This window comes from Sapajus apella, unplaced genomic scaffold (assembly GCF_009761245.1).
Source record: "Sapajus apella isolate SASKATOON/1434 unplaced genomic scaffold, GSC_monkey_1.0 scaffold4, whole genome shotgun sequence".
Lineage (NCBI taxonomy): Eukaryota > Metazoa > Chordata > Mammalia > Primates > Cebidae > Sapajus > Sapajus apella.
In genome coordinates, this window is record NW_022436944.1 from 3,215,267 (window position 1) to 3,238,640 (window position 23,374).

Consider the following 23,374-nt stretch of genomic DNA (forward strand, 5'->3'; position numbering starts at 1 on the left):
GCCACTGAAAACAATGGTCTGGATATGGCTGGATTGTTCCTCCACAGGACATGGTTGCTTAGACTTTCTCCCCCAGTTGGGCTTTTCTCGGTTTTGTGTGAAAACAGTACTGAGACTTTCTGTAGGAAAAACTGTAGGACTGGAGAAAGCAATATTCAATGAATATGGGAGAGAAGGAACGAAGAGAAGACACCCACCCACCTACCCACATACATGTTCAAGAAGGGGTGTGGGAAACAGAAAACATAGGACTTGATTTACCTGCCCTTAACCAATAGTATTATGATAATTAACACTTTTTCCAGTACTTATAATATGCTCAGCACTATTGTAAGTACTTTCATTTTTTACAATAGCCCTATGAGGTAAATATAAACATTTTATAGATGAGAAAATCATGGAATCAAGTAGAGTTAAATAACATGCTCAAGGTTGCACCGTAAGTGGCAGAACCAAGACTCAAGCTCCAGTTTAACTGCAAAGCATCTTTTCTGAATGCTTTACTACTGTAAAATAAAAGGAAACAGTAATTTCTACGCACCTATGCTCAGGTTATACTGTAGAGATTGTAAGCTCTAAAGTTAATACTAATTATTCATGTTTTTAAAAATATGGAGTGCCTACTATGTACGATATTCTGTGTAAGATATATTGCTAATAACTTCTAATTGCTGTTGCCAGGAGGTTATGATAGAAAATACAAGCAATTTATATTTTCCATCCTGTCTTGTGTAGGGAGTTATGATGGAGAAATTGTCCTATGGATCAATAGCACAGAGAATGCCCATCATGTTCTTCACCCCAATTACCAGAGGTTGCTAAAATCAAAATTAGGTAAGTGAGAGTTTGAAACTAAAATAATGTGGCTAGTCAACTCACAGTAGGCCTGGCTGTTCATGCATGTGCCTGATGCAACTTGCTCCTAAATTATAGATGATTGGCTATAAGCACGGAGGATTAGGGATATCATTGTCTTGTCAAAGTGACTAAAGAGAACCTTGAGATTTACTTGGCTTAGCAAATTCTGCATGGCATGCCATTTCTCCTCATGTTACATTGGCATTTCTGAATTACTGACAGCAGGGAGCAAGACTCTCATTTTAGTTTAGTTTTTTCTAATAAACCTTACCAAATTACCTAAGAGTGAACTTGGGTACCCTTAGGTAAGAAAATGGGAATTCATGTTCACTCGATAGGCTGTTCAGACTCAATCTAGAGTTTGTGATATTATGCCACCTGGAAATCTTAAATTATTTCATGCTTTAGAAACCCATGAGGAACATTAGATGGGAGTATATTGTATTTTACGGGAGTTTAGCAAAGCACATGAATATTTTATATTTAAGTAAAATGTCTTGACAATTGCTTTCACATTTTTTCCAGTTTCCTTAGATACTAAAGGTTTTTCTTTAGACTAATTTATTTTGATAATGAATATGTCATTCCTCATGGCCCAGTGAGGTTCTGTTGTCTCAGCTGAATAAATTCATAGAGGCTGAATTGAACTTTAGAAATGAGCTGGTCATCAGATGCAGGGTTTTTTTTTTTTTTTTTGGGTGAAAAGCTGAGAAGCAATTTTATTAAGTGTAGTAAAACGAACTTGAGATATAGGGGATACTTGGCTGCAAACACAAAGCGCTGACCTGCTTTACGTACACAGAACTAATCATTTTAGGATTCATTTGAACCTGCCATGAAGAGGTTGGAATTCTGCCTCTTTCTCTACACTGGGCTTTAGGATACAGAGAGAGATAAGTAAGGAGAAAAGTAAATATCAGGTTTCTAAAAGACATTAAAAGCATTGCAATAGATTTCTTATTTTGAAATTTTGAAAATGCATCTGTATAGATTTTTCATAACTGTGCAGACTGTTCATAGATTGAGATGAATGTCCCCACAGTTTTCACTAGTGGGGACTGGAGATGATGTTATTAGATAATTGAGGTATGCTTAGAAGTGTTTTTTCCAGAGTAACTAACAGATGTATTGTTAAAAAGGCTAATTAAACAGTCATTAGAGCTCATGTGCATAATATTTCCAAGAATAATTTGGATAAGTTGAAAATGCCATGATATCAGAATCACATTTGTATTGGAGGATCACTAAGATGTTAGAATTGACTCCAATATTAAGTTCTTGCTTAATCCATAACAAGTGAAAACACAGCAAGTGAGTATGGAATATAAAAAACAAAGTCAAACAATTCTTCAAGTTGGGGTTAAATAGCAGAAGGCTTGATGGATGCTGACTGAAGTCTATTGTGAGACTTGGTGGAGTCATTGGAGATAGTGATAGATGTGGGTCTGTTGTTTGCTAGGCACTGGTTTGAAAAGCAGATATTTTTCTTCATTCTTATACTCTGCTTTGTCTCTATCACAGATACAAAACCTCGAAAACTTCTCACTCCTGGGAGAAGCCACTCCACGCACCCCATGGCAGACCACTCTGCCATTGGAGTCCGCAACTTTGAGATTGACACTAAGGGCAAAAATGCTGTTATGAGGCTTTGCTTCCTTAAAGCAAGAAAAAACACTGCAGTGACAGGTAAGATACAGATTTACATTTTACATGCAGTTGGAAAGCGAGAAATAAATATTTAATCTATTTCTACTAGATCTTGTACAATTTGACTGCATGTAGCTAACCAATCAGTACTGTGCTGTGTAAGGTCACAGACAATGGCAAGGAAGCTGGAAGTGAGGAGGATGGGTCCAAGAGCAGGAGCCAGACTACAGCCCACTACTAATTTATCCAGTGTTGTATGTCAAGATCAGGATAAGAAAAAATCTGACAAATTATTGGTTATAGGCAACAATCAGAATTCTTGTTCCAGCCGTGGCATAAAGAGGTTTTCGTAGAGTGGGGACACAGCAAGATGTATGCCAAAGTCAAAGCTTAAATCCACATACAGCAGAAAAGTTGTCTTTGAGACTATTTGAGCACCTGATCAAAATAGGCTGGAAGAGAATAAGCAGCAGCATGGAGGTTAAGAACAGTAACAGAATTTGAAAGAATTGCTAATCCCAGGACAAGAGCCGCCTGTTCTCTTCTGTTCTTGTCTTTAAGTATTGGTTATATCTTCTGCTTGGATGTATACTAACATTGATGCTATTTTATGATTTACTGTAGCTATTCATTTGTAGTTATATAAATGAAATAGCCATTTGCTTAATTTTTTCCCTGTTGTCAATAGCAATATTAGCATGGTGTTGATGCAACCTGCATCTTTCCAAAGTGAAAATCTTTGGAGAATATTTTTTTACCTTTCATCTAATGTAAGAATTGTATCTTAAAAGGTATTTTTTCTTAACATTAGGAATCTAGACATGTATGTTTGGAAAGGAAACAAACATATCTGAATTGTTTATTATTTCCCATAATTTACTGATGAAAAATTAATTCATGTGAAATTTTTCATCATTAAGAATCAAAGGTATAGTTTAAGAACATTCTGGGATGTTTAGAATAAGCTTTGAATTAGATTCTAGAACTTTCCATTTTCTAGAACTTGCTTATACTCACAATATGATTTTCCTGAAATTACTCTCATTTCCTCAATACTAGTTTTTATTAATGTTCAGTATTCACAGACTGTTTTCACTGTAGCAGCTACACATTATTTCTACCTTAAATATGATTGTTAATTGGCAGTACGTTTGTAAGCAAATTGGAATTCATCTACTGATTTATCAAATAGGAATATTGCCGCAGAATAACAACTTAGGTGCTTCAACAAAGCATATAAAAATGGAAAATGAGAAGATTAGTTCTAGGCTTATTCACCAAAATAAGATTTTATAGGCAGGGCATGGTGGCTCACACTAGTAATACCAACACTTTGAGAGGCCAAAGTGGGCAGATCACGAGGTCAGGAGATCTAGATCATCCTGGCCAATATGGTCAAATCCATATATACTAAAATACAAAATAATTAGCCAGGCATGGTGGTATGCAGCTGTAGGCCCAGCTAGTTGGGAGGCTGAGGCAGGGGAATCACTTGAACCGGGAGGCAGAGGTTGCATTGAGCCAAGGTCATACCACTGCACTCCAGTCTGGCGACAGAGCAAGAATCCATCTAAAAAAAAAAAAAAAAAAAAAAAAAAAGGTTTACAATGAATTTTTGATGAAAAAGTTTAAAGAAAGCTCACAAATAGAATTCTAAGTGTGCTGCTAAATGAAGTCAATAGTTGTGCTACCAACTGTGTATACATATATTCCACCCAAATCTGTACATGAGAACTTTTACTTCATTGTGTATGTCCAATGCGTTATTAGGAAGGTGAATTTTATATGATGAGATCATGTTGGAATATTTTATGTTTATCTAAAGAAACAAATTATATCTTTTAAAACCCCCCAAACATCAGAATAATGAAGAAAAGGGAGCTAAATGTAATGAAACATTTCAATATCCTATCTCATTTAATACTCAAAGCAGTGAGGTTATCATGGGGTTATGATTTTTTATTTGAGAAAATTGAAGTGGTGCTGGGAATTGATCTCAGGGCTACTCACCTCTCCAACATAATTTATGCTTTCCACAGGGAAAGCCATCTAAGAAGTTATTTCTGTTATTCATTGTTCAGTTTTCTAGTTAGATTTTTCCTTACATGCTAGGAGGAGCTAACCTGGTATCATGTGGAGGATCTGGTTATGTCAGATTTTGGGATATACATAAGAAGCAACTTCTGGCTGAATTTTTGGCTCATAGTGGAGTTGGATCGATTATTATGTCTACTGATAAGACGAATCGATACCTTGCCACAGGAGATCTTGATGGATGGTTGAAAATCTGGAATATAGAGGTAAATTGAAAAACAAATTATCACATCACCTTTATGATTTTTGATGGTCTTTGCTGCAGGTGACTGAATTAGGTCTTGTCCGTTTCCTAAATAAAAATGTTTAGTCTAAGCGTTTAAGAAATTTACAAGTTTCATGAAGAGACAAATAATTGATGAGGAAAATATTTCTCAATATTGACAACCTTCTAAATCAGTCATCCAATTTAGAAATGTTGTATTGTAAGGCATTGGAGCATTATTTGAATGTAGATAGTATATACCTTAAAAAAATGAATACAGAAAAATTGAGACAGGATCTCCCTCTGCCACCTAGGCTAGAGTGCAGTGGCATGGTTATAACTGTCTGTAACCTCAAACTTCTGGTTCAAGCCATCCTCCTCCCACCTCAGCCTCCTGAGTAGCTGAGACTACAGGCATGTTCCACTATACTCAGCGTTATTTTTGTAGAGACAGTCTCATTATGTTGCCTAGGGTGAGGCAACACCTTATTTGCAATGAGATTGTAAATGTAATTTAAATAGTTAGAGAACTATGCCTTCATCTGACATTGTTACCCTGAGTTAGTTTGGGATTTTTTTTTTTTTTTAAAATCAATGATTACCTGCTAAATTTTCTAATATTTAAAAGTTGTATATGTGACCACCTGGCTGTGTTAAAGTTCATCTCTATTCAATGACTGACTTTACTATTTTTCTTTCCTCACTACATTTTTCTACTTCCCAAGTAGTCAGATAAGTTAGAAACCTTTTTAAAAATATAATTTTATTTTTCTAGCCTCTTATCAACTTTCCTTTTGCATTTGGATCACAGGGTTATTGTTCAAATTTTAAAATCCGCCTTTAAAAAAGTGTTACGTCACTGTAATAATTTCATATTTGGATATTTTAGAGTATTGCTATTTTTTTTTCCATTCAGGAGTACGGTCTTAACTCCAGTAACAACAAAATCACCAAGGCCCCAACTCTGATAAGATCATTCCAGCCTCACGAGGACCGGATAAGTTCCTTAGAGATACGTGAGCTGGGTGGTCAGTTACCGATCATCATCTCCTCCTCTGCAGACTGCAGCATTTGTGTGACTGGTGTCTGCAATGCTCCTGTTTGGCTCTTTGGCCAGGTAGAAATATTGCTTTATTATTCTGGTATTTACTTGACATTTAGTATTAACTTGGGCTGTTTTCTATTTGAATCTCATCAGCTGTTTATCGTTCATTAGTCATGAAAGAACTGACAACATTCCCAAAACAGTAGCTCCAGGCAACTCTTGTCCCGTTTTCCATTAACCAGGACAGCTTCATCAAGCAGAAGACAGCAGAGACACGGAAAGATGGGGGCTGTGTGCAGCTCAAAATATTCCAGTGTTTCTGAAAAAATTTTCTAAATTCCTTCAATTTCAAAATTTAGTAAAAATGTAACGTGGATAAAATGAACATGTTATTAAGAAGACAAGTGACTTAACTAAGAATGTAATCAAATGTAGAAAATTTTAGAAAATCATCCTATTCATTATCTGGTTTATACTGCTACCAAATAATTAACATTTACCAAGTTTTTCTTGTGTACCTGGGGCACTGGTTAAAATTTTTCCAAGAACTCATTTAATCTTCATAATTGCTCAACCCAGGAGGGAGGAGCTCTCGCAATTCTCATTTTACAGACGAGGAAACAGAGGCAGAGAGTTTGAATAGTTTGCCTGAGTTCACAGAACTCAGGGTGGTAGAGTTTGGCTTTTAACTCAAGTTGGGTCACTTGGGGGCTCTTATTTTTAACTTCTCTCATGATAGTTAGATCTGACTTGCTCCTGTGTATGAAATGAAATGGAAGTGGGGGGCATAGAAAAAAAGTCTCATATTTTCTGTTTTTTCCTATTGCTTTCGTGGGAACTCTTGTTCCATTTGTGCTTATGGAGACAAAATACATTTGATTGGTTTCAACTAGTACTGTTCAAAACTGGTACAAGTTTAAGGTGAAGCCTCAAGTTTTGTTTGGCCAGTTGATTTAATTCTATTTAGGAGCCTTGGGTGCCAATCTTATGCGATGAGAGTAGACAATTCTTTTAGTGTTGGAAGACAAGGTTTGTTGTTGCTCTGTTTGTAAAGTCAGTTTGATGAGGCCAACCTGTGTGGAAAGAATTCTAAGCACCCCTTCACCATGTACTGTAGAGGGTGTTGGTAAGTCAGAAACTCATCTGGGAGGTGGACCCATGTTGGCTGGAAAATGAGTCTCAGTGTAACACTCAGGAGCTGTATCAATCTCTTATTATGTAAATAAGACAAGCACTAGGACTTCTCAGTCAGAAAAAGCAGTGGCTAAGTGGGAACTCATATGGGTATGTGGTGAACGACAGGGAAGGGCATGGCTGGCAGTCTGGGCAGGAAAGAAGCTAAAAGCCTGCTTTTGGCCATTGAGGAAGCCAATGTGTTGCTGATGCAGGTTGTGGCAAGATGAGATGAGGCTTTACAGGTAAAGACGCAAAATATCAACTGGGTGACCTCAGAAGTTTTAGACTTCTGGGGTTGAAACAAGAAATAAGACCATTCTAGGTATGGGTGCCATATAAAGTGTACCCGCCAAGCATAATCTGTAGCTAAATTTTAAGAAGTGTGTGCTTGTAAAACTACTTTATTTTACTGGTATTTTAATTGTTTCTGTGAAGTCTTGCTTTTGTGAAGGACTTCAGACTCAAAAAGCCTGCATGAGATTAATATTTTTTCCCCTTCTGCTCAAGACAGGAGAAGAGTCATCAGAGCTGGGTCAGTTTTACAAATTGAAGGCTAGCAAAGCTGGGGAAAACTGGGTTTTCTACTTTCTTCTGTTTGCACTACTTTTATATAAAAGGATTCACCTTTCTGAAGCTGTCTTGGATATATAGGTGCCCTTAGTCCCAAGATGTACAGGAAAGAGTGGGGAAGCGGAAACTGAAAGGAGGGGCAGGGGAGAGGAAAGAGGAAAAGAGGAGAGAAGGGAAGAGGGTAAATTAGCAGGAACTGAAAAATAGCAACAGTGAGTGTCCTGCTCATGGTATGTAAGAAGCGACCACCTTTTTACAGAAAGTCATGGAAGGCAAGTGGAAATACATAGACGAGAAGAGTCCAATTAGTAAATAGAACTAGGATCAAAAATTCGATTTGTACAACATAGTGACTTTTGTCCTACATTTGAATCTTGCATTTTTCAGCTGAATTAACACTGAATTTATTATAATGGAGAAACTAATGTATTTTAATTTATTAAGACAGTTTTTCAATTGCATGCAGTCTGAAAAAAGTATTTAAAGTTTAGTGCCATATTCCATATATTTCATGAACGCTTTTTTAAAAATAACTTTAAATCACTTTTATAACATAGCTATTAATCTTAGGCTTGTTTTCAGGTTAGATTTTTAAAACTTGTGTAGTATACCTATTTCTAGAGATGGAGAAATAGAATTGGAGATAATTCATGCATGCACAGTTATCCCATGAAGCTGTCAGGTGATTGTGGGATAAGAAATTCAGGTGATGCTTGAAATTCTTCAGTGCCCCTCTTTGTGCACTAACTACTGTTGTGCTAGGCAGAGTTTGTGAACTGGCAACTCTTCTCATCTGATCTTATTTGATGTCCAGTGACTTTGGTTGTGCTTCTTCATCCAATGAGTAATTAAAATTTGAGTTAGTTGGCTACATTTAAACAGTAATAGATTTCGTGTGAAGAATCAAGTTTCTCACTTCTCAGAGAAATCAGGCAAGAGAAGAGAGGAAGTCAAATTGTTTGCAGATGACGTGACTGTATATTTAGAAAACCCCATTGTCTCAGCCCCAAATCTCCTTAAGCTGATAAACAACTTCAGCAAAGTCTTAGGATACAAAAATCAATGGGCAAAACCCACAAGCACTCCTTTACACCAATAATAGACAAGCAGAGAGCCAAATCATGAGTTAACTCCCATTCACAATTGCTACAAACAAAACAACCACCTGGGAATACAACTTACAAGGGATATGGAGGACCTCTTCAAGGAGAACTACAAGTCATTCTCAAGGAAATCAGAGGACACAAATGGAAACATATCCCATCCTCATGGATAGGAAGAATATCATGAAAATGGCCATACTGCCCAAAGGAGTTTATAGATTCAATGCTATTCCCAACAAGCTACCATTGACTTTCTTCACAGAACTAGAAAAAAAAAAAAAAACTTCAAATTTCATATGGAACAACAAAAAAGAGCCTGTAGAACCAAGACAATTCTAAGAAAAAGGAACAAAGCTATTTAATAAATGGTGCAGGGAAAACTGGCTAGCCATATGCAGAAACCAAACTGGACCCATTTCTTACACATTACACAAAAATTAACTCAAAATAGATTAAAGACTTAAATGTAAACCCTAAAACTGAAAACCCTAGAAGAAAACCTGGGCAAAACCATACAGGGCATAGGCATGGGCAAAGACTTCATGATTAAAACACCAAAGCAATTGCAGCAAAAATCAAAATTGACAAATGGAATCTAATTAAACTAATAGTTTCTTTTGCTGTGCAGAAACTCAGAGTGAACAGGTAACCTACAGAATGGGAGAAAATGTTTGCAATCCATCTGACGAAAGTCTAATATCCAGAATCTACAAGGAACTTAAGCAAATTCACACGAAGAAAAACAACAACCTTCTCAAAAAGTGAGTGAAGGATATGAACAGAGTTCTCAAAAGACATTTATGTGGCCAACAAACATGAAAAAAAGCTGATCACCACTGTTTATTACAGAAATGGAAATCAAAACCATGATGAGATACCATTTCATGCCAGTTAGAATGGCGATCATTAAGAGTCTGGAAACAGCAGATGCTGGAGGGGATGTGGAGAAATAGGAATGCTTTTACACTGTTGGTGGGAGTGTAAATTAGTTCAACCATTGTGGAAGACAGTGTGGCGATTCCTAAGGATCTAGAACCAGAAATGCCACTCGACTCAGCTATCCCATTACTGGTATATATCCAAAGGATTATAAGTTATTCTACTATGAAGACATATGCACATGTATGTTTATTACAGCACTATTTACAATAGCAAGGATTTGGAACCAACCAAAATGCCCATCAATGTTAGACTGGATAAAGAAAATGTGGTACATACACACCACAGAATAGTATGCAGCCATAAGAATGAATTCATGCCCTTTGCAGGCACATGGATGAAGCTGGAAACTATCATCAGCAAACAGAAAACAAGATACCACATGCTCTCACTGATAAGTTGAACAATGAGAACACATGGACATAGGAAGGGGAACATCACACCAGGGCCTGTCAAGGGGTGGGGAGAAAGGGGAGGGAGAATAGGACAAATACCTAACATATGCAGAGCTTAAAACCTGGATGAGTTGATAGTGCAGCAAACCACCATGGCACATGTATACCTATGTAACAAACCTGCATGTTCAGCACATGTATCCCAGAACTTAAAGTGGGGGGAAAAAACATGTCATTCCTTAAGAGTAACTACGGCCTCTGTAAAATGGGTTCTCTTTAATTCAGTGTAGTCCCGATTTTATTTATTGCATTAAATACTGAGGGTGAGTTTTAGTTACTATTTTTATTACTCATTTATTTTCTTGTATTAGGCTAAATTCATTCAGTGATATTTGCCTGGCAGTGTAGGCATTTTATTCTGCAAATACTTATGGCAAGGCTGATCAATTTGCAGACCCAATTATCTGCAGGATGCCTATAGCTCCCCCTCATCTCACAGGCTGTATTCTCTGGAACCTTATATAAATTCACTTCATGCATACAGAAGATGAGAAAATCAGTTCTGTATTTAAAACATAAAATAGATTTGTCAGTGGGGAACTTTTGCTAGATGAATGCTTTTTAAGTGTAGCCAAAATCTGTGAAAATTATTTTCTAAAAAGTCATATAACTGAACTGGGTTTTGAAAACATTTTAAAGGTGGTAATATGCAAAGAAAATAGATGAGGGAAAAATTGACGATTTAACAAAAGTTTTGTTTTTAGTAATACATATCTGGCTATTCAGAATTTTACAGTGGGGAATGTCAAAATATATTTGTTATTCATTATGATCTCTTCATATAATTTTAACACATCTCATTTTCTATCTTTATTAAAGGTACATGAGTCTTATTTCCCCTGTGAAACTGTAAGCTTCTTGTGAACAGAAGTCACGTCTTTTCATTTTTTGGTGCCCCACCCCAGGACTTATTAGTAAACCAGCACATGTAAACACATATACATGTTTGAAGAAAATGAATTTCATAAAAAATTTTTTTCCAGGCAAAGCACTGGCATATTGAAAACTGCCTTTTCCTTACTAAAAGAGATACTAATTCGGTGGAAAGTGAGATTCAAAAGGAAATTTGTTTTCTAAGGAGGAATCTTGTTTAGACTCAACAGAACATTCTCTACCTAATAAAAAAATCAAAGATGATTCAGCATACAAGTAATTTTGAACATTAGCCAAATGTCAACTGGAGTAAGATTGGTCCAAACTTCCTTCTGTCCTCTGTGGAATGTTCAATGACTACCTCAAGATTTCTCCAAAATCTAGGGGATCGGTAGGTATGTATGGACAAGTGGCTTGTGTCATCAGGGCCGTATTTGGTTCTTAATTCTTGACTACACTGAATTCTTAATTTGTACTAAGTGCCATCTAGTCATTTCTACTCCAACAATCTAACTGAAAATTGGCCTCTTCAAAAACAATGTATCTTAGAATGCGTATCAGATTTTACTCCTGGTTTTGATAAAGCGCTCAGGGTTTATGTGACAAAATTTCAAAGAACTTAACTTTGAAGTTGGACATCACTCCCTTAAGGCTTCTAGTTCTTCAGTGTTGCTCAGATTTTCTCTTCACATCTCTTTGCTAGATCCCGAGTTTACACTCTGTTTATGCTCTCATGTCAAGGAGTTGAGCTCTTTTGTTTTCTACACTTTTGCTAAACCATGATCTCATAATTTAACTTTCCATGCTAAATGACTTATTCATGTAGAGATAGATATCTGAGCCTATTACTTGGAGAATAAAAATATTTTGGTGCTTTTGATTATCTGTTCCAACTAAGGAAAGAAATGGGGTTTACAGAACTACAAGAAAATAGTTCTAAATCTCCCAACATGTTGTAATTCAATGCTTCTCATCTTCTATGTTAAATAGGTAAAACACCAGAGAGAACTGTCTTCAACTCACTGGTCAGTTTTCCTTTCATTGAGGATATAAAGGGGGGATGGGAAGGAAAAAGGTAGCATTGCTGTTCTTGAAGCTTGGCAGATGTGCAAAACATACTCCTTTTCCTGGTGGCACAGCTAAGGATTCTTTGATGACCCCACTCAGGGACCTTTGAATTGCACATTTCCAAATTCAGTAACTCTGGCTAGTTTCTTATGGCTTACCTCCTCCAGCTCATGCCCCTGGTGATACACACCCCAATGTTTTCCTGTTACAGTCCTACACATTGCCAAGCCTCCCCTCTTGTACAACTCCTGGTTTAACTTCTACTTGGCCTGTGGGAAACAAACATTTTACAACACCAACGTTTCCACTTTTACTCCGCTGCCCCTGTACCACCATGTACAACTTTTTCCTGTAAACTTCTTCAGGTGTTAATGAGACACAGGCCTGCTATGTCCCTCTCATTTTTACCCTAGAGGACATACATAAAGCTATTTGGGCTATGTGAATGGAGGCTAGAAATGAAAGAAAAGCTTTCCTCCCCTCCCATGGGAGTAGGTCTCAATTCACACTTAAGACTCTGATGCAATTATCCCTTAGAGTTTCCGCATCCTTTGTTTACATGTTACCGTGACGGTTGGCTTAAGAGTCAGAAGATCAGTTTTGGAGCCAACCTTCTTGGCAAAGCAACCCTGCACCCAAGGAGTCTGCCACCTCATTCTGGAATGTAGAAATACTTTTGTATTAAACATCTCAAATTATTTTGCTTTCAAAGTTTTTGAATCTCTGATACAGATAGAAAAGAAAAATTCCTCTTTAGCATTCTGTTATGCTAAATTACTTTGGTATTTGTTCTTACATTTTCTTGAATTATGGCTTGCAGAAATGTCAAGTGGCATTTTACATTTAGGCAGAAGGATATTTTCAAGTTAGAAATCTAGCATGAGCAATTCTGTACAATCATAGAATGCTGGGAATGGAAATAATTTACGTAGGATAGAATGTCCCCACCCACCTACCCTACCCAGTCTTACAGATGAAGAAATCAAGTTACCTCAGGGTAACACATTTTTTCCTGTTTCCATCACATGCATAGAATAATGAAGGCAATTGTTACAGATTGCTGTTTAGGAGTATTTCAGCCAACATACTAATTTCCCATTCCTTATGACACACTCAGTTATCCTTTAAACTTTTTTTTTTTTTTTGAGATCGTCTTACTTTGTTGCCTGGCTTAAGTACTGTGGTGCAACCACAGCTCACTGCAGCCTCAACCTCCCTGCCTCAAGCAATCCTCCCACCTCAGCCTCCCAAGTAGCTGGGACTACAGGCATGCTAACACACCCAGTTTACACAAACACACACACCTGTTTTTCTGTACAGATAGGGTTTCATCATGTTGCCCAGGCTGGTCTCAAACTTCTAGGTTCAAGCGATCCTTCTGCTTCAACCTCTCAAAGTGCTGGTATTATAGGTGTGAGCCATCATTCCCGTGTTAAACATTTTTTAAAACCAATCTTTTCCTAGATTCAAACACTGGCAATTTGCCGCTTCTTCCTTATTTGTTGATGGTTGGTTGTGTTTCTGTGGGGCCAATGGTGAAGTCCCCTTTATCTTTTTTTATTCTGTCTATTTGATTCTTCTGTCTTTTCTACTTTACTAATTTAGCTATCAATTTTTTCAAAAAACTAGTTTCTGGATTTGTTGATATTTTGAAGGGTTTTGTGTGTGTGTGTGTGTGTGTGTGTGTGTGTGTGTCTGTCTATCTCCTTCAGTTCTGCTCTGACCTTGGTTATTTCTTTTCTACTAGCTTAAGGCTTTGTTTGCCCTTGATTCTGTAGTTCATTAGTTGTGATGTTAGGATGTTGATTTGAGATCTTTCTACCTTTTTGATGTGGGCATTTAGTGCTGTAAATTTCTCTTGACACTGCTATAGCTGTATCCCAGAGATCTTGGTACATGGCCTCTTTGCTCATATTAGTTTCAAGGAACTTAATTTGTCTTAATTTCATTAATTATCCAGGAGTCATTCACGAGTGGGTTGTTCAACTTCTATGTAATTGTATGACTTTTACTGAGTTTAATACTGAGTTCTAATTTAATTGTGCTGTGGTCTGAGAGACGTAAGTTCTTTTGTATTTGCTGAGGAATGTTTTACTTTCAATTACGTGATCAATTTTAGAGTAAGTGCCATGTGGCAGCAAGAAGAATGTATATTCTGTTGTGTTTGGGTGGAGAGTTCTGTAGATCTCTATCAGGTACACTTGATCTAGAGCCGAGTTCTAGCCCTGAATCTTTTACACTTTCCGTCTCGATGATCTGTCTAATATTAACAGTGGGGTGTTAAAGTCTCCCACTATTATTGTGTGGGAGTCTAAGCCTCTTTGTAGGTCTTCAAGAACTTGTTTTATGAATCTAGGTTCTCCTGTATTGGGTGCATATGTATTTAGGATAGTTAGCTCTTCTCGTTGAACTCTTTACCATTATGTAATGCCCTTCTTTAAACCAACAAAGATTAAAAAAGAAAGTCTGGTTTTGTCAGAAACTAGGATTGCAACCCCTGCTTGTTTTCCTCTTCCCATTTGCTTGGTAAAATGTCCTCCATTCCTTTATTTTGAGCCTATGTGTGTCTTTGCATGCGAGATGCATCCTTTGACTATAGCATACCAATGGACCTTTACTCTTTTCGCAGTTTGCCATTGTGTGTCTTTTAATTGGGGCATTTAGCTCATTTATATTTAAGGTTGATATTGTTGGGTGTGAATTTGATTGTCTCCATGATGCTATTTTGCAGACTTAATGTCGTTTCTTCAGTGTCATTGGTCTGTACTTCAGTGTTTTTTGTACTGGCTGATAATGTTTTTTCAATTTCATCTTCACTACTTCAGGAGCTCTTGCAAGGCAGGCCTGGTGGTAATGAATTGCTTCAACAATTGCTTGTCTGAAAAGAATCTTATTTCTCCTTTGCCTATGAAGCTTAGTTTGGCTGGTTATGCCGCTCTGGATTGGAAATTCTTTTAAGAATGTCGAATATTGGCCCTCCAATCTCTTCTGGTTTGTAGGGTTTCTGCTGAGAGGTCTGCTGTTAGTCTGATGAGCTTCCCTTTGTAAGTGACCTGGCCTCTCTCTCTGGCTGCGCTTTACATTTTTTCCTTCATGTCAATTTTGGAAAAGCTGATTCTGTATCTTGGGGTTAATCTTTTCATGTAATATCTTTCTGGGGTTCTCGACTTCTTGAATTTGAATGTTGGCCTGTCTTGCTAGTTTGGGAAAGTTCTCCTGGATGATATTCTGGGTGTGTTTTCCAACTTGTTTCTATTCTATCTCTTACAGGTATCCTAATCAGTCATAGGTTCGGTCTTTTTACATAACCTCAGTTCTTGGAGGTTTTGTTTTTTCATTCTTCTTTCTCTAGTCTTGTCTGCTTGTCTTATTTCAGCAAGATAGTCATCAAGCTCCAAGATTCTCTCCTCCACTTGGTGTATTCAGCTGCAGACACTTGTGATCGCATTGTGAACTTCTCTTGTGTTTCAGCTCCTTCATGTCATCTTTGTTTCTAAACTGGTTATTCTGGTTAACAGCTCCTATGTTTTATTGATGTTCTTAGTTTCTTTGCATGGTGTTACAACACTCTTAGCTCAGTAAAGTTTGTTATTACCCACCTTCTGAAGCCTACTTCTATTAATTCATCCATCTCGGCCTCAGCCCAGTTCTGTGCCCTCTGGAGAGGTGTTGCAATCATTTGGAAAAGAGGCCCTCCGGCTTTTTGAATTTTCAGTGTTTGTGTGGATTTCTCATTTTTGTGGGTTTATCTACCTTTGATCTTTGAGGCTCCTGACCTTTGGATGACGTTTTGTGGGGCCTTTTGTTGTTGTGTTCTGTTTTTCCTTTAACAGTAAGGCCCCTCTTCTTCTGCACGACTGCTGCAGTTTGCCTGGGTCCCTCCTACACCTGGAGGTATCACCAGGGGAGGCTGCAGAAGAACAAAGCTGACTGGCTACACCCTCCTCTGGGAGCTCCATGCCAGCAGGGCACCGATGTGATGCCAGTGGGAACTCCCCCGTATGAGGTCTCTGGTGATCCCTGTTTGGAGGCCTCGCCCAGTTAGGAGTCATGGGATCGGGACTCAGTGAAGCCCTCTGTCCCTTAGTGAAGTGGGTATGCTGCAGTGGTAGGAATCCCACTTGTCTGGACTGTTTCGATTCCTCAGTGCCAGCGGAAGGAAAGACTAAATCCACTGAACCAGAGGCTCCGTCCCAGGGAGATTAGAGTTCTATCTGTAAACCCCTGACTGGAGTCCTCGAAATTCCCATAGGGAAGCCCCACCCAAAGAGGAGGGGTGGATCCGGGTCCTACCTAAAGCAGCAGTCTGGCCACGATCCGCCACAGCCACGGCGATGCACCGCGGGGAATTCCTTCCAGGCCAGACTGCCCAGTTTCCCCAGTACTGGGCAAGGGAAAACGGCTGATTGGAGCCACAGTGATGGTGACCGCTGCTACCTCTGGAAACTTGGTTGTCTTAGGCAGTCTCCAGCATACTGCCACTGGCTGCAACCCAAGCGGCCAGCGAGAGTCTGCACAGTTCTGTGCTTGGAACCCAAGACCCTGGTAGCGTGGGCTCATGCGGTGATCTCCTGATCTGTGGGTTGCACAGATCCACGGATGAAACATGGTTTCCCTGGTGGGGTAGCTCACTCACTCACTAACATAAGTATTAAAATTCAGATTTCTCTTAAAACTGAAGCTTTGTTCTCTGCCAGATTAAATAGGAGTACAGCAAACTGATCTTCTCATGTCGATTATGATCTTATATAGGCACTGGTAGACTTCCAGGGATGAGAAGCAAAGTTATTTCTACTATACAGCATTTTGTACAACGAAAAAGTATCAAGAAGTACTTGTGATCTTTAATGTTTGTCAATCTAATTCAGATGACTGGACTGATATAATTAAGACTCTGTAGTAATGATAGTTTAACAATTCCTAAATGACATTCCTCTGTACTAATTTTAAGAACGGGTTAAAAACATATCCTCAGGATTGATCATCATGTACATCTTTTAGTTCCCTCAGGAACATGAACGGGAATCCTTTGCAGAAAACATACAAATACAATAAAGTTGTCAGCTGTAGCATGTCCTTTGTTCTAATACAGATGATATTCTAAATCATTTTAGTATTTTTCTGAATAATGCATCCCTTTACATAATCAGATTGGTAAATTCAAGGAATCATGCTAGCTCTCATCCATATGAAAAAATATTTTAAAAAAGTATGTGTGAAAGAATTTAGACAAAAGGAGAAAAAGTACATTTGGTGTGTATTTGCAGGTGGGGGTATGTTTAGATGGAGGGAGCATGCACAGGAAGATGAAGGAAAGCAGAAAAAGTCTGAAGATGGAACAAACAGGAAGAAAAAAAATTAAGTGCCTTAAAGCTATTCTCATTTTAATACCTAAGATTCTCTTTCCAGGTTAAAAAGTTTGGATGTATATTCCACATATTCTCACTCATAAGTGGGTGTTGAACAATGAGAACACATGGACACAGGGAGGGGAACATCACACACCATGACCTGTTGGCTAGGGCGAGTAGGGGAGGGATAGCAGGGGGTGGGGGGATTGGGGAGGGATAACATTAGGAGAAATACCTAATGTAGATGACGGGGTGATAGATGCAGCAAACCACCACAGCATGTATATACCTATGCAACAAATCTACAGTCTGCACATGTACCCCAGAACTTAAAGTATAATAAAAAAATTGGGGTATTTTCTAACTCATACAAATATACCTGGGTTTTCACAGGGCTGAAAGTATTTTATAATATTTGTGAGAAATACGTAGATAGTAAAGAGTTATCTTCAAGACCTGGGGAGATGAATATAAAATTTAAGAGATTAATAGAAAGGCCTAATTCTAAGTTAACAATTGATATGGAGAAATAGATTGAGCCTTTTCCTAGATTCTGCAAAATTCACACTGGCTTTAGGAGAAAAGATTTAAATACGTGAAGGGATAAAATAGTAAACCAAAACTACAGTAGACATTTTCTAGTTTGCAACAATTTTTTCTGGACTCAATTATTCCAATCTAGAAAAACTGGAATTTGTAAAATAGTTTCAGAATACTTCATTATGAAAGTAATATTGGAATTACAGGCACCTGCCACCATGCCCAGCTAATTTTTGTATTTTTAGTAGAGATGAGGTTTCGCTATGTTGCCAGGCTGGTCTGGAACTCCTGACCTTGTGATCTGCCTGCCTCAGCCTTCCAAAGTGCTCAGATTACAGACGTGAGCCACTGTGCCCGGCCAAAAGTAATACATTTTGATTACCAGAAAATTTGGAAGTACAAATTAGCAAGATATGCAATTATCTGTGGTAAAACCATTGTTAACATTAGGCATTTCACTCTTAAGACCTTGTTTTAGGCAAATGTATAAAAATGAAAAGTGTGTACATTTTATAAAAATGAGGGCTTACTGGACAGTTTATAACCTGTTTTATCACTAAAAAAAGACTGAGCAAGTTTTCATAGTAAATGAGTATCCATGGAAAACATTTATAATACTTCCTAGGAATTTATCATGTAGTTTTTCCAACCATTTTTTCAAATATGTAGATTGTTTACAAATTCTAACTGGGAAAACATTTTTAAACACCTTAATGTGCACATAGAATACCTTATTCATCATTAGAATAAATTTGAAGAGGAATTGTTAGGTCAAAAGGCATAAAGGCCTTTGGGTCATCTTGCTAAAGGTCATTTTGTTGTTTGGACATACCAGCTCTTTCACCAGCAGCAATACAAATGGTTGCTTTCTTGCCTTTGAACCAAAAATGGATGTTATTGCCATCTTAGAGCTGTCGCCATGGTATCTTATTGTTTTAAATGAGTTTTTGATTGGCGAAAGCAAACATTTTTCAGGTTTATTAACCTTTAACATAACAAATTTGAAAGGGATAGTTGAAGTCTTAGACTAACTCCTATGGCACCTTTAAGAGAAGCACTTCCCAGCCTTCTTGAATAGTTCCTGTATGACTCACTCACCATCTCATATATACCCCTTCTCTATTGAACTATTCTTAATGTCTCTAATGTCAAACTCATCTGTAGAACTCACTCATCAACCTTCATTCTTATTCTAGAGCAACAAAGAACATGAACTATGCCTTTGAGATGGAGACTTCCTGTCACCCAGGCTGGAGTGCAGTGGTATAATCTCGGCTTGCTGCAAACCTTCACCTCCTGGGTTCAAGTGATTCTCCTGCGTCAGCCTCCTGAGTAGCTAGGATTACAATGTGCCACCATGCCCTGCTAGTTTTTGTATTTTTAGTAGAGACGGGATTTCACCATGTTGATCAGGCTGGTCTCGAACTCCTGACCTTGTGATCTGCCCTCATCAGCCTCCCAATGTGCTGGGATTAGAGGCATGAGCCACGGTGCCCAGCTTTTTATTATCCGACACATTCTTTGCTTACCATTTTTAAAAATTGCTTATCAGGAAGGGATTCATTATTAGAAACCAGTATATAGAATCAGATGAGAAATGAAACAAATTCCATTAGTTTCCCAGAAGTTTATATAAGGCAGAAAGCACACCTCAAATTAACGTTTCTTAAAAATGGAAACTTGTTTTAAGTTCCGTGTTACTGTTAGGAGGGAACAGATATTTAAATGCTATTGATTACCTAATCATTCCGTGAGATTTCATGTGAGAAATTAGAAAATAGATGAATAGCTGTAAGAAAACACAAAATATTAAAATCCCATTTTAAATTAGACTTTATGTGAACACTTGAAGGATTGGTAGTCTACTTTAGCCAATAATCTGGTAATAACTATCCTATGTCCACATATGACAAATGAAAGCATGTGAAGATCTATGCAATGGTTGAAATTTGAACTTTAAAAATATTAGAGCAGCAAATTATTTGGGGAAGTGCCACATCTTTTTACTTTTTGTCTGGTCATTCCAATAGTTCAAGAATATTAGAACTGACTGTAGGGGATGTTAGAAGTCCCTGCTTCGAGTGAAAAATAGTCTCGTTCTTGCTTAAAGTGATACTAGCCAATACCAACTGAGCCCTTAATGTGTTTCAGGCCCTGTTCTAAGGTCTTTGTTTACCTTATTTCTCACTGTAATCCTAGGAGAGAGTTATCCCCATTTCACAACTCGAAAAAGAGGCAGGGAAGTGATTTGCACAGGTCAGTCAACCAAGAGGTGAACCAGGGATACAAATGCAGGCATTCAGGCTTCCAGAGTTAGTACTTTACCACTGTTCTATGTTGTCTAGCCAACAAGCATCATGTGAAAATGTTGACAAATTACTGGTTTCCAAGTCAAGCAATCAAATATTTTATCAAGTACCTGCTATGTATAAGCCACTACTGTAAGCATTTTCCCTTCCATTTTTATGCCTAGGAGGGCACTCGAGAGATTGTCAGTCATCATACCTCCCTTTCACAGCCAGAGTCAAGAGAAGGGAGATCAGTTAAAGTCTATTCTCATAGGACTGATGCCAAGGCTGCTGGATCCCATAGTAGATCCCCTTCCTACATCACCTAGGCATTTTCTCAAAAAGTTTTAAACTCTAAGCCTGGTATTACAGTCTTCTGGTTGTTTATCATTTCTCTTGGGAATATTGCCTTTTTCCAGTTCCCTGTGCATTTTCATAATAACCACTCCTGCAAATGTTAGATGTGTATCTATGAACAGAAAGCAATAGATTGTTGACTATTTGTTGTGATTTCCAAGATTCTCTCCTACCCTTTGTGTGCTTTTCTTCCTCTGTGGATAAAACTCTTTAGTGGGAATGGGCAAATTGTTTTGCTTTATACAAAAGCTACTTTAGATTCCACAGGATGAGATAGTCTGAAAGCAAATGGTCCAAAAACAGGGAAAAGTTTAGTGTATTTTGGAGGTGGAGGAATCGAGGTATTTTGTTAACCACTCTGAAGGGGAATCTCCTTACTTGTGCCTTGCCCCCAGAATGTTTTCCATGTTGAAATCTCTAGAAAAAAGTTAATTCAGTAACTGCAAGTCCTAACTGTACCACACTCCATGCTTTCAGTATCCAAACCCAACTTCTTTTTGCAAATCCCCTTACTATCTTTAAATGCCTCTCGAAGGATATCATTTTGTCTTGAAAGCCTAAATAGTGGCTAAATGCTAATTCTTACTCACATGAGAGGGCATATGGTGAGGGATGCCATTCCAGTGCAATCTGGGGAAAAACTGCCCAACTACCCAATGACAAAACTCTCCTAGAAGGGAAAAAAAAAAAAAAAATCTATAATTCCAAGTAATTTATGTTGATACTCTGATTCAAGGCAATTTTGATTAACTCCCCCAAACCCTCTTAAATGTGTGCTATGATTGAAAACTTGCCTCCAGAATAACATTTTAAAAAGGTAAAAAGTAACTATAGTAGCTCTTGAAAGTACTTATTACTAAAAACTTGGCACATACAACTGTGGTCAGGTGCTCGAGGTTAACGTCAACCATGAAAGTCAGGTTGATAGCACGCACCCTTTATTGGATGGGATAAGTGGCAGTTCACCTCTGTTACTTTCCTCTTTACAATACATAGCCCCAGTCTCACCATGAGAATATTAGACACACCCAAACGAGGGACATTTTACCAAAAAAAAATCCAACAAGTATTTAAAACTGTCAAGCTCATAAGAAAAGCCAGAAAAATGGCCAGAGGACAGGGAGTCAGATAACATGTTGACCTTACAGAAAAATGACATTAAGAAAAAACTAGTAAAACTCTAATAAAAGATGGACTTCAGTTAATAGTAATGTAACAATATTGATTTCTTTATTGTGACAAATGGTAGTGTAATATAACAGGAAAAATGTGAGGGGTATACTGGAGCTCTAACTTTTCTGCAAATCTAAATGAAAAGTTTGAGAAAGGAACACATTACTACTTAAAAGCTATACAAATAGCATTTAATATTAAGAGTGATACGTAAACTTTTTACTTGTATTGATATTTTAAAGTCTTTTGGATTTGGAAGATACAGTAAAAGTAGAATGGAGGAAAAAGGCTGGAAATGAGCATTACTTGAATGCTTTTATTAGGCATATTTCTGAAGTTTCATCCATCTTATTTCCTTTTAAATCCACAGCAAGAGTCCCATTACATTGAGGGGAAAATTGAGGCTGAGGGTATAGGAAACAGCTCAGGGTCTTATATCTGCTATGGATTTTGTAGCAGCAAGAGTAAAAGTTAGGGATTGGAAGAGTGGTAACTATGAAGGGCTGAGTGATGAAGGGAAGACAGAAGGAAGAGGGCAAGTTAAGATCCCCAGGGCTCTCCACAATTTTGTGAAGATGGATGCGTTTGCTGGCTTGGTGCTGGAAGAGACTAAATTTTTGGCGACATAACTCGTAGCTGTTAAGGTTGAAGTCTGAGTGAATTTTAGATATGTTTGAGATCATTTATTTTCTCACAAGATTATATACAGCTATGTAATCATTTTACTTCCCATATTTTATTGATAAAAATTCTGGATTCAAGTTATGCTAAAGTTCTCTTATAGATTCATATAAGAAGCTTCAAAAATACTGAACTCTTTGCATTTTGGATGCCCTAAAGATCCATGCCTAACACTGAATAAATAAGCGTTGACACAAAGCATTGTTGCTTACTTCTTACATTATAATAAGACAAGGATAATGTCCATTTTCTGTATAATTTTTTCTGACCTTGTTGCTATGGGGACATCATCTTTGCTTAATTAGACTCTTGGCCATTCTGGCTCTCACCCTTTTCTATTATCACTTGGTTAGCAGGTATTTTGTTAAAAAATATGTCTTGATTAGTGTAAACAAATCTCACTACAGTTCACAGAAATGATTTTTGGTCAAAGATGCATATATCCAGAAAGAATTTCATCTTTGTGGTTAATAATTTCATCGAATTATTTTCTTCCAGTGTCAGATCAGAAGATATAAATTTAGGCATAAAATATAAGGAAAGAAATACCTGTATAAAAAAACAACCGTATTATGGTGAAGTTATAAGAAAATCATTAAGTAGTCACTTGATACATTTCTATGCTATTTAATAGATTAGCGTGAATAAAAAAGCTATTTTGTGCCAGGAATGTTCCTATTCCTTAATAAACATGAATGTCCTGTGAACCCCGTTTAACAAAAGAGGTAGAGACATTAAGTCACTTGTCCAAGGCGCCAAAAAATACAAGTGGAGAAACTAAGGTCTAAGCCAGTGCACTGGAACACTCTTGCTTTGCTGTAAAGAAATGCCAGGGACTGCATAATTTATAAAGAAAAGAGGTTTAATTGCCTCACAGTTCTGTAAGCTGAACAGGAACCATAGCATTGGCGTCTGCCTGGTGGAAGGTGAAGCAGTAGCAGGCACATCACA

The 23,374-nt window shown here is 37.6% G+C and overlaps 1 protein-coding gene across 1 annotated transcript in view; it reads left to right on the top strand.

Annotated features, from left to right (window-relative positions):
* WDR49 (WD repeat domain 49) overlaps window positions 1-23,374 on the top strand; it is a 142,514-nt gene that overhangs the window by 99,392 nt on the left and 19,748 nt on the right. Inside the window, 7 exon segments of the mRNA XM_032261357.1 lie at window positions 736-834; window positions 2,380-2,544; window positions 4,618-4,805; window positions 5,721-5,921; window positions 11,076-11,154; window positions 11,157-11,241; window positions 22,922-23,022. Of these exon segments, the coding sequence (XP_032117248.1) occupies window positions 736-834; window positions 2,380-2,544; window positions 4,618-4,805; window positions 5,721-5,921; window positions 11,076-11,154; window positions 11,157-11,241; window positions 22,922-23,022 (918 nt within the window).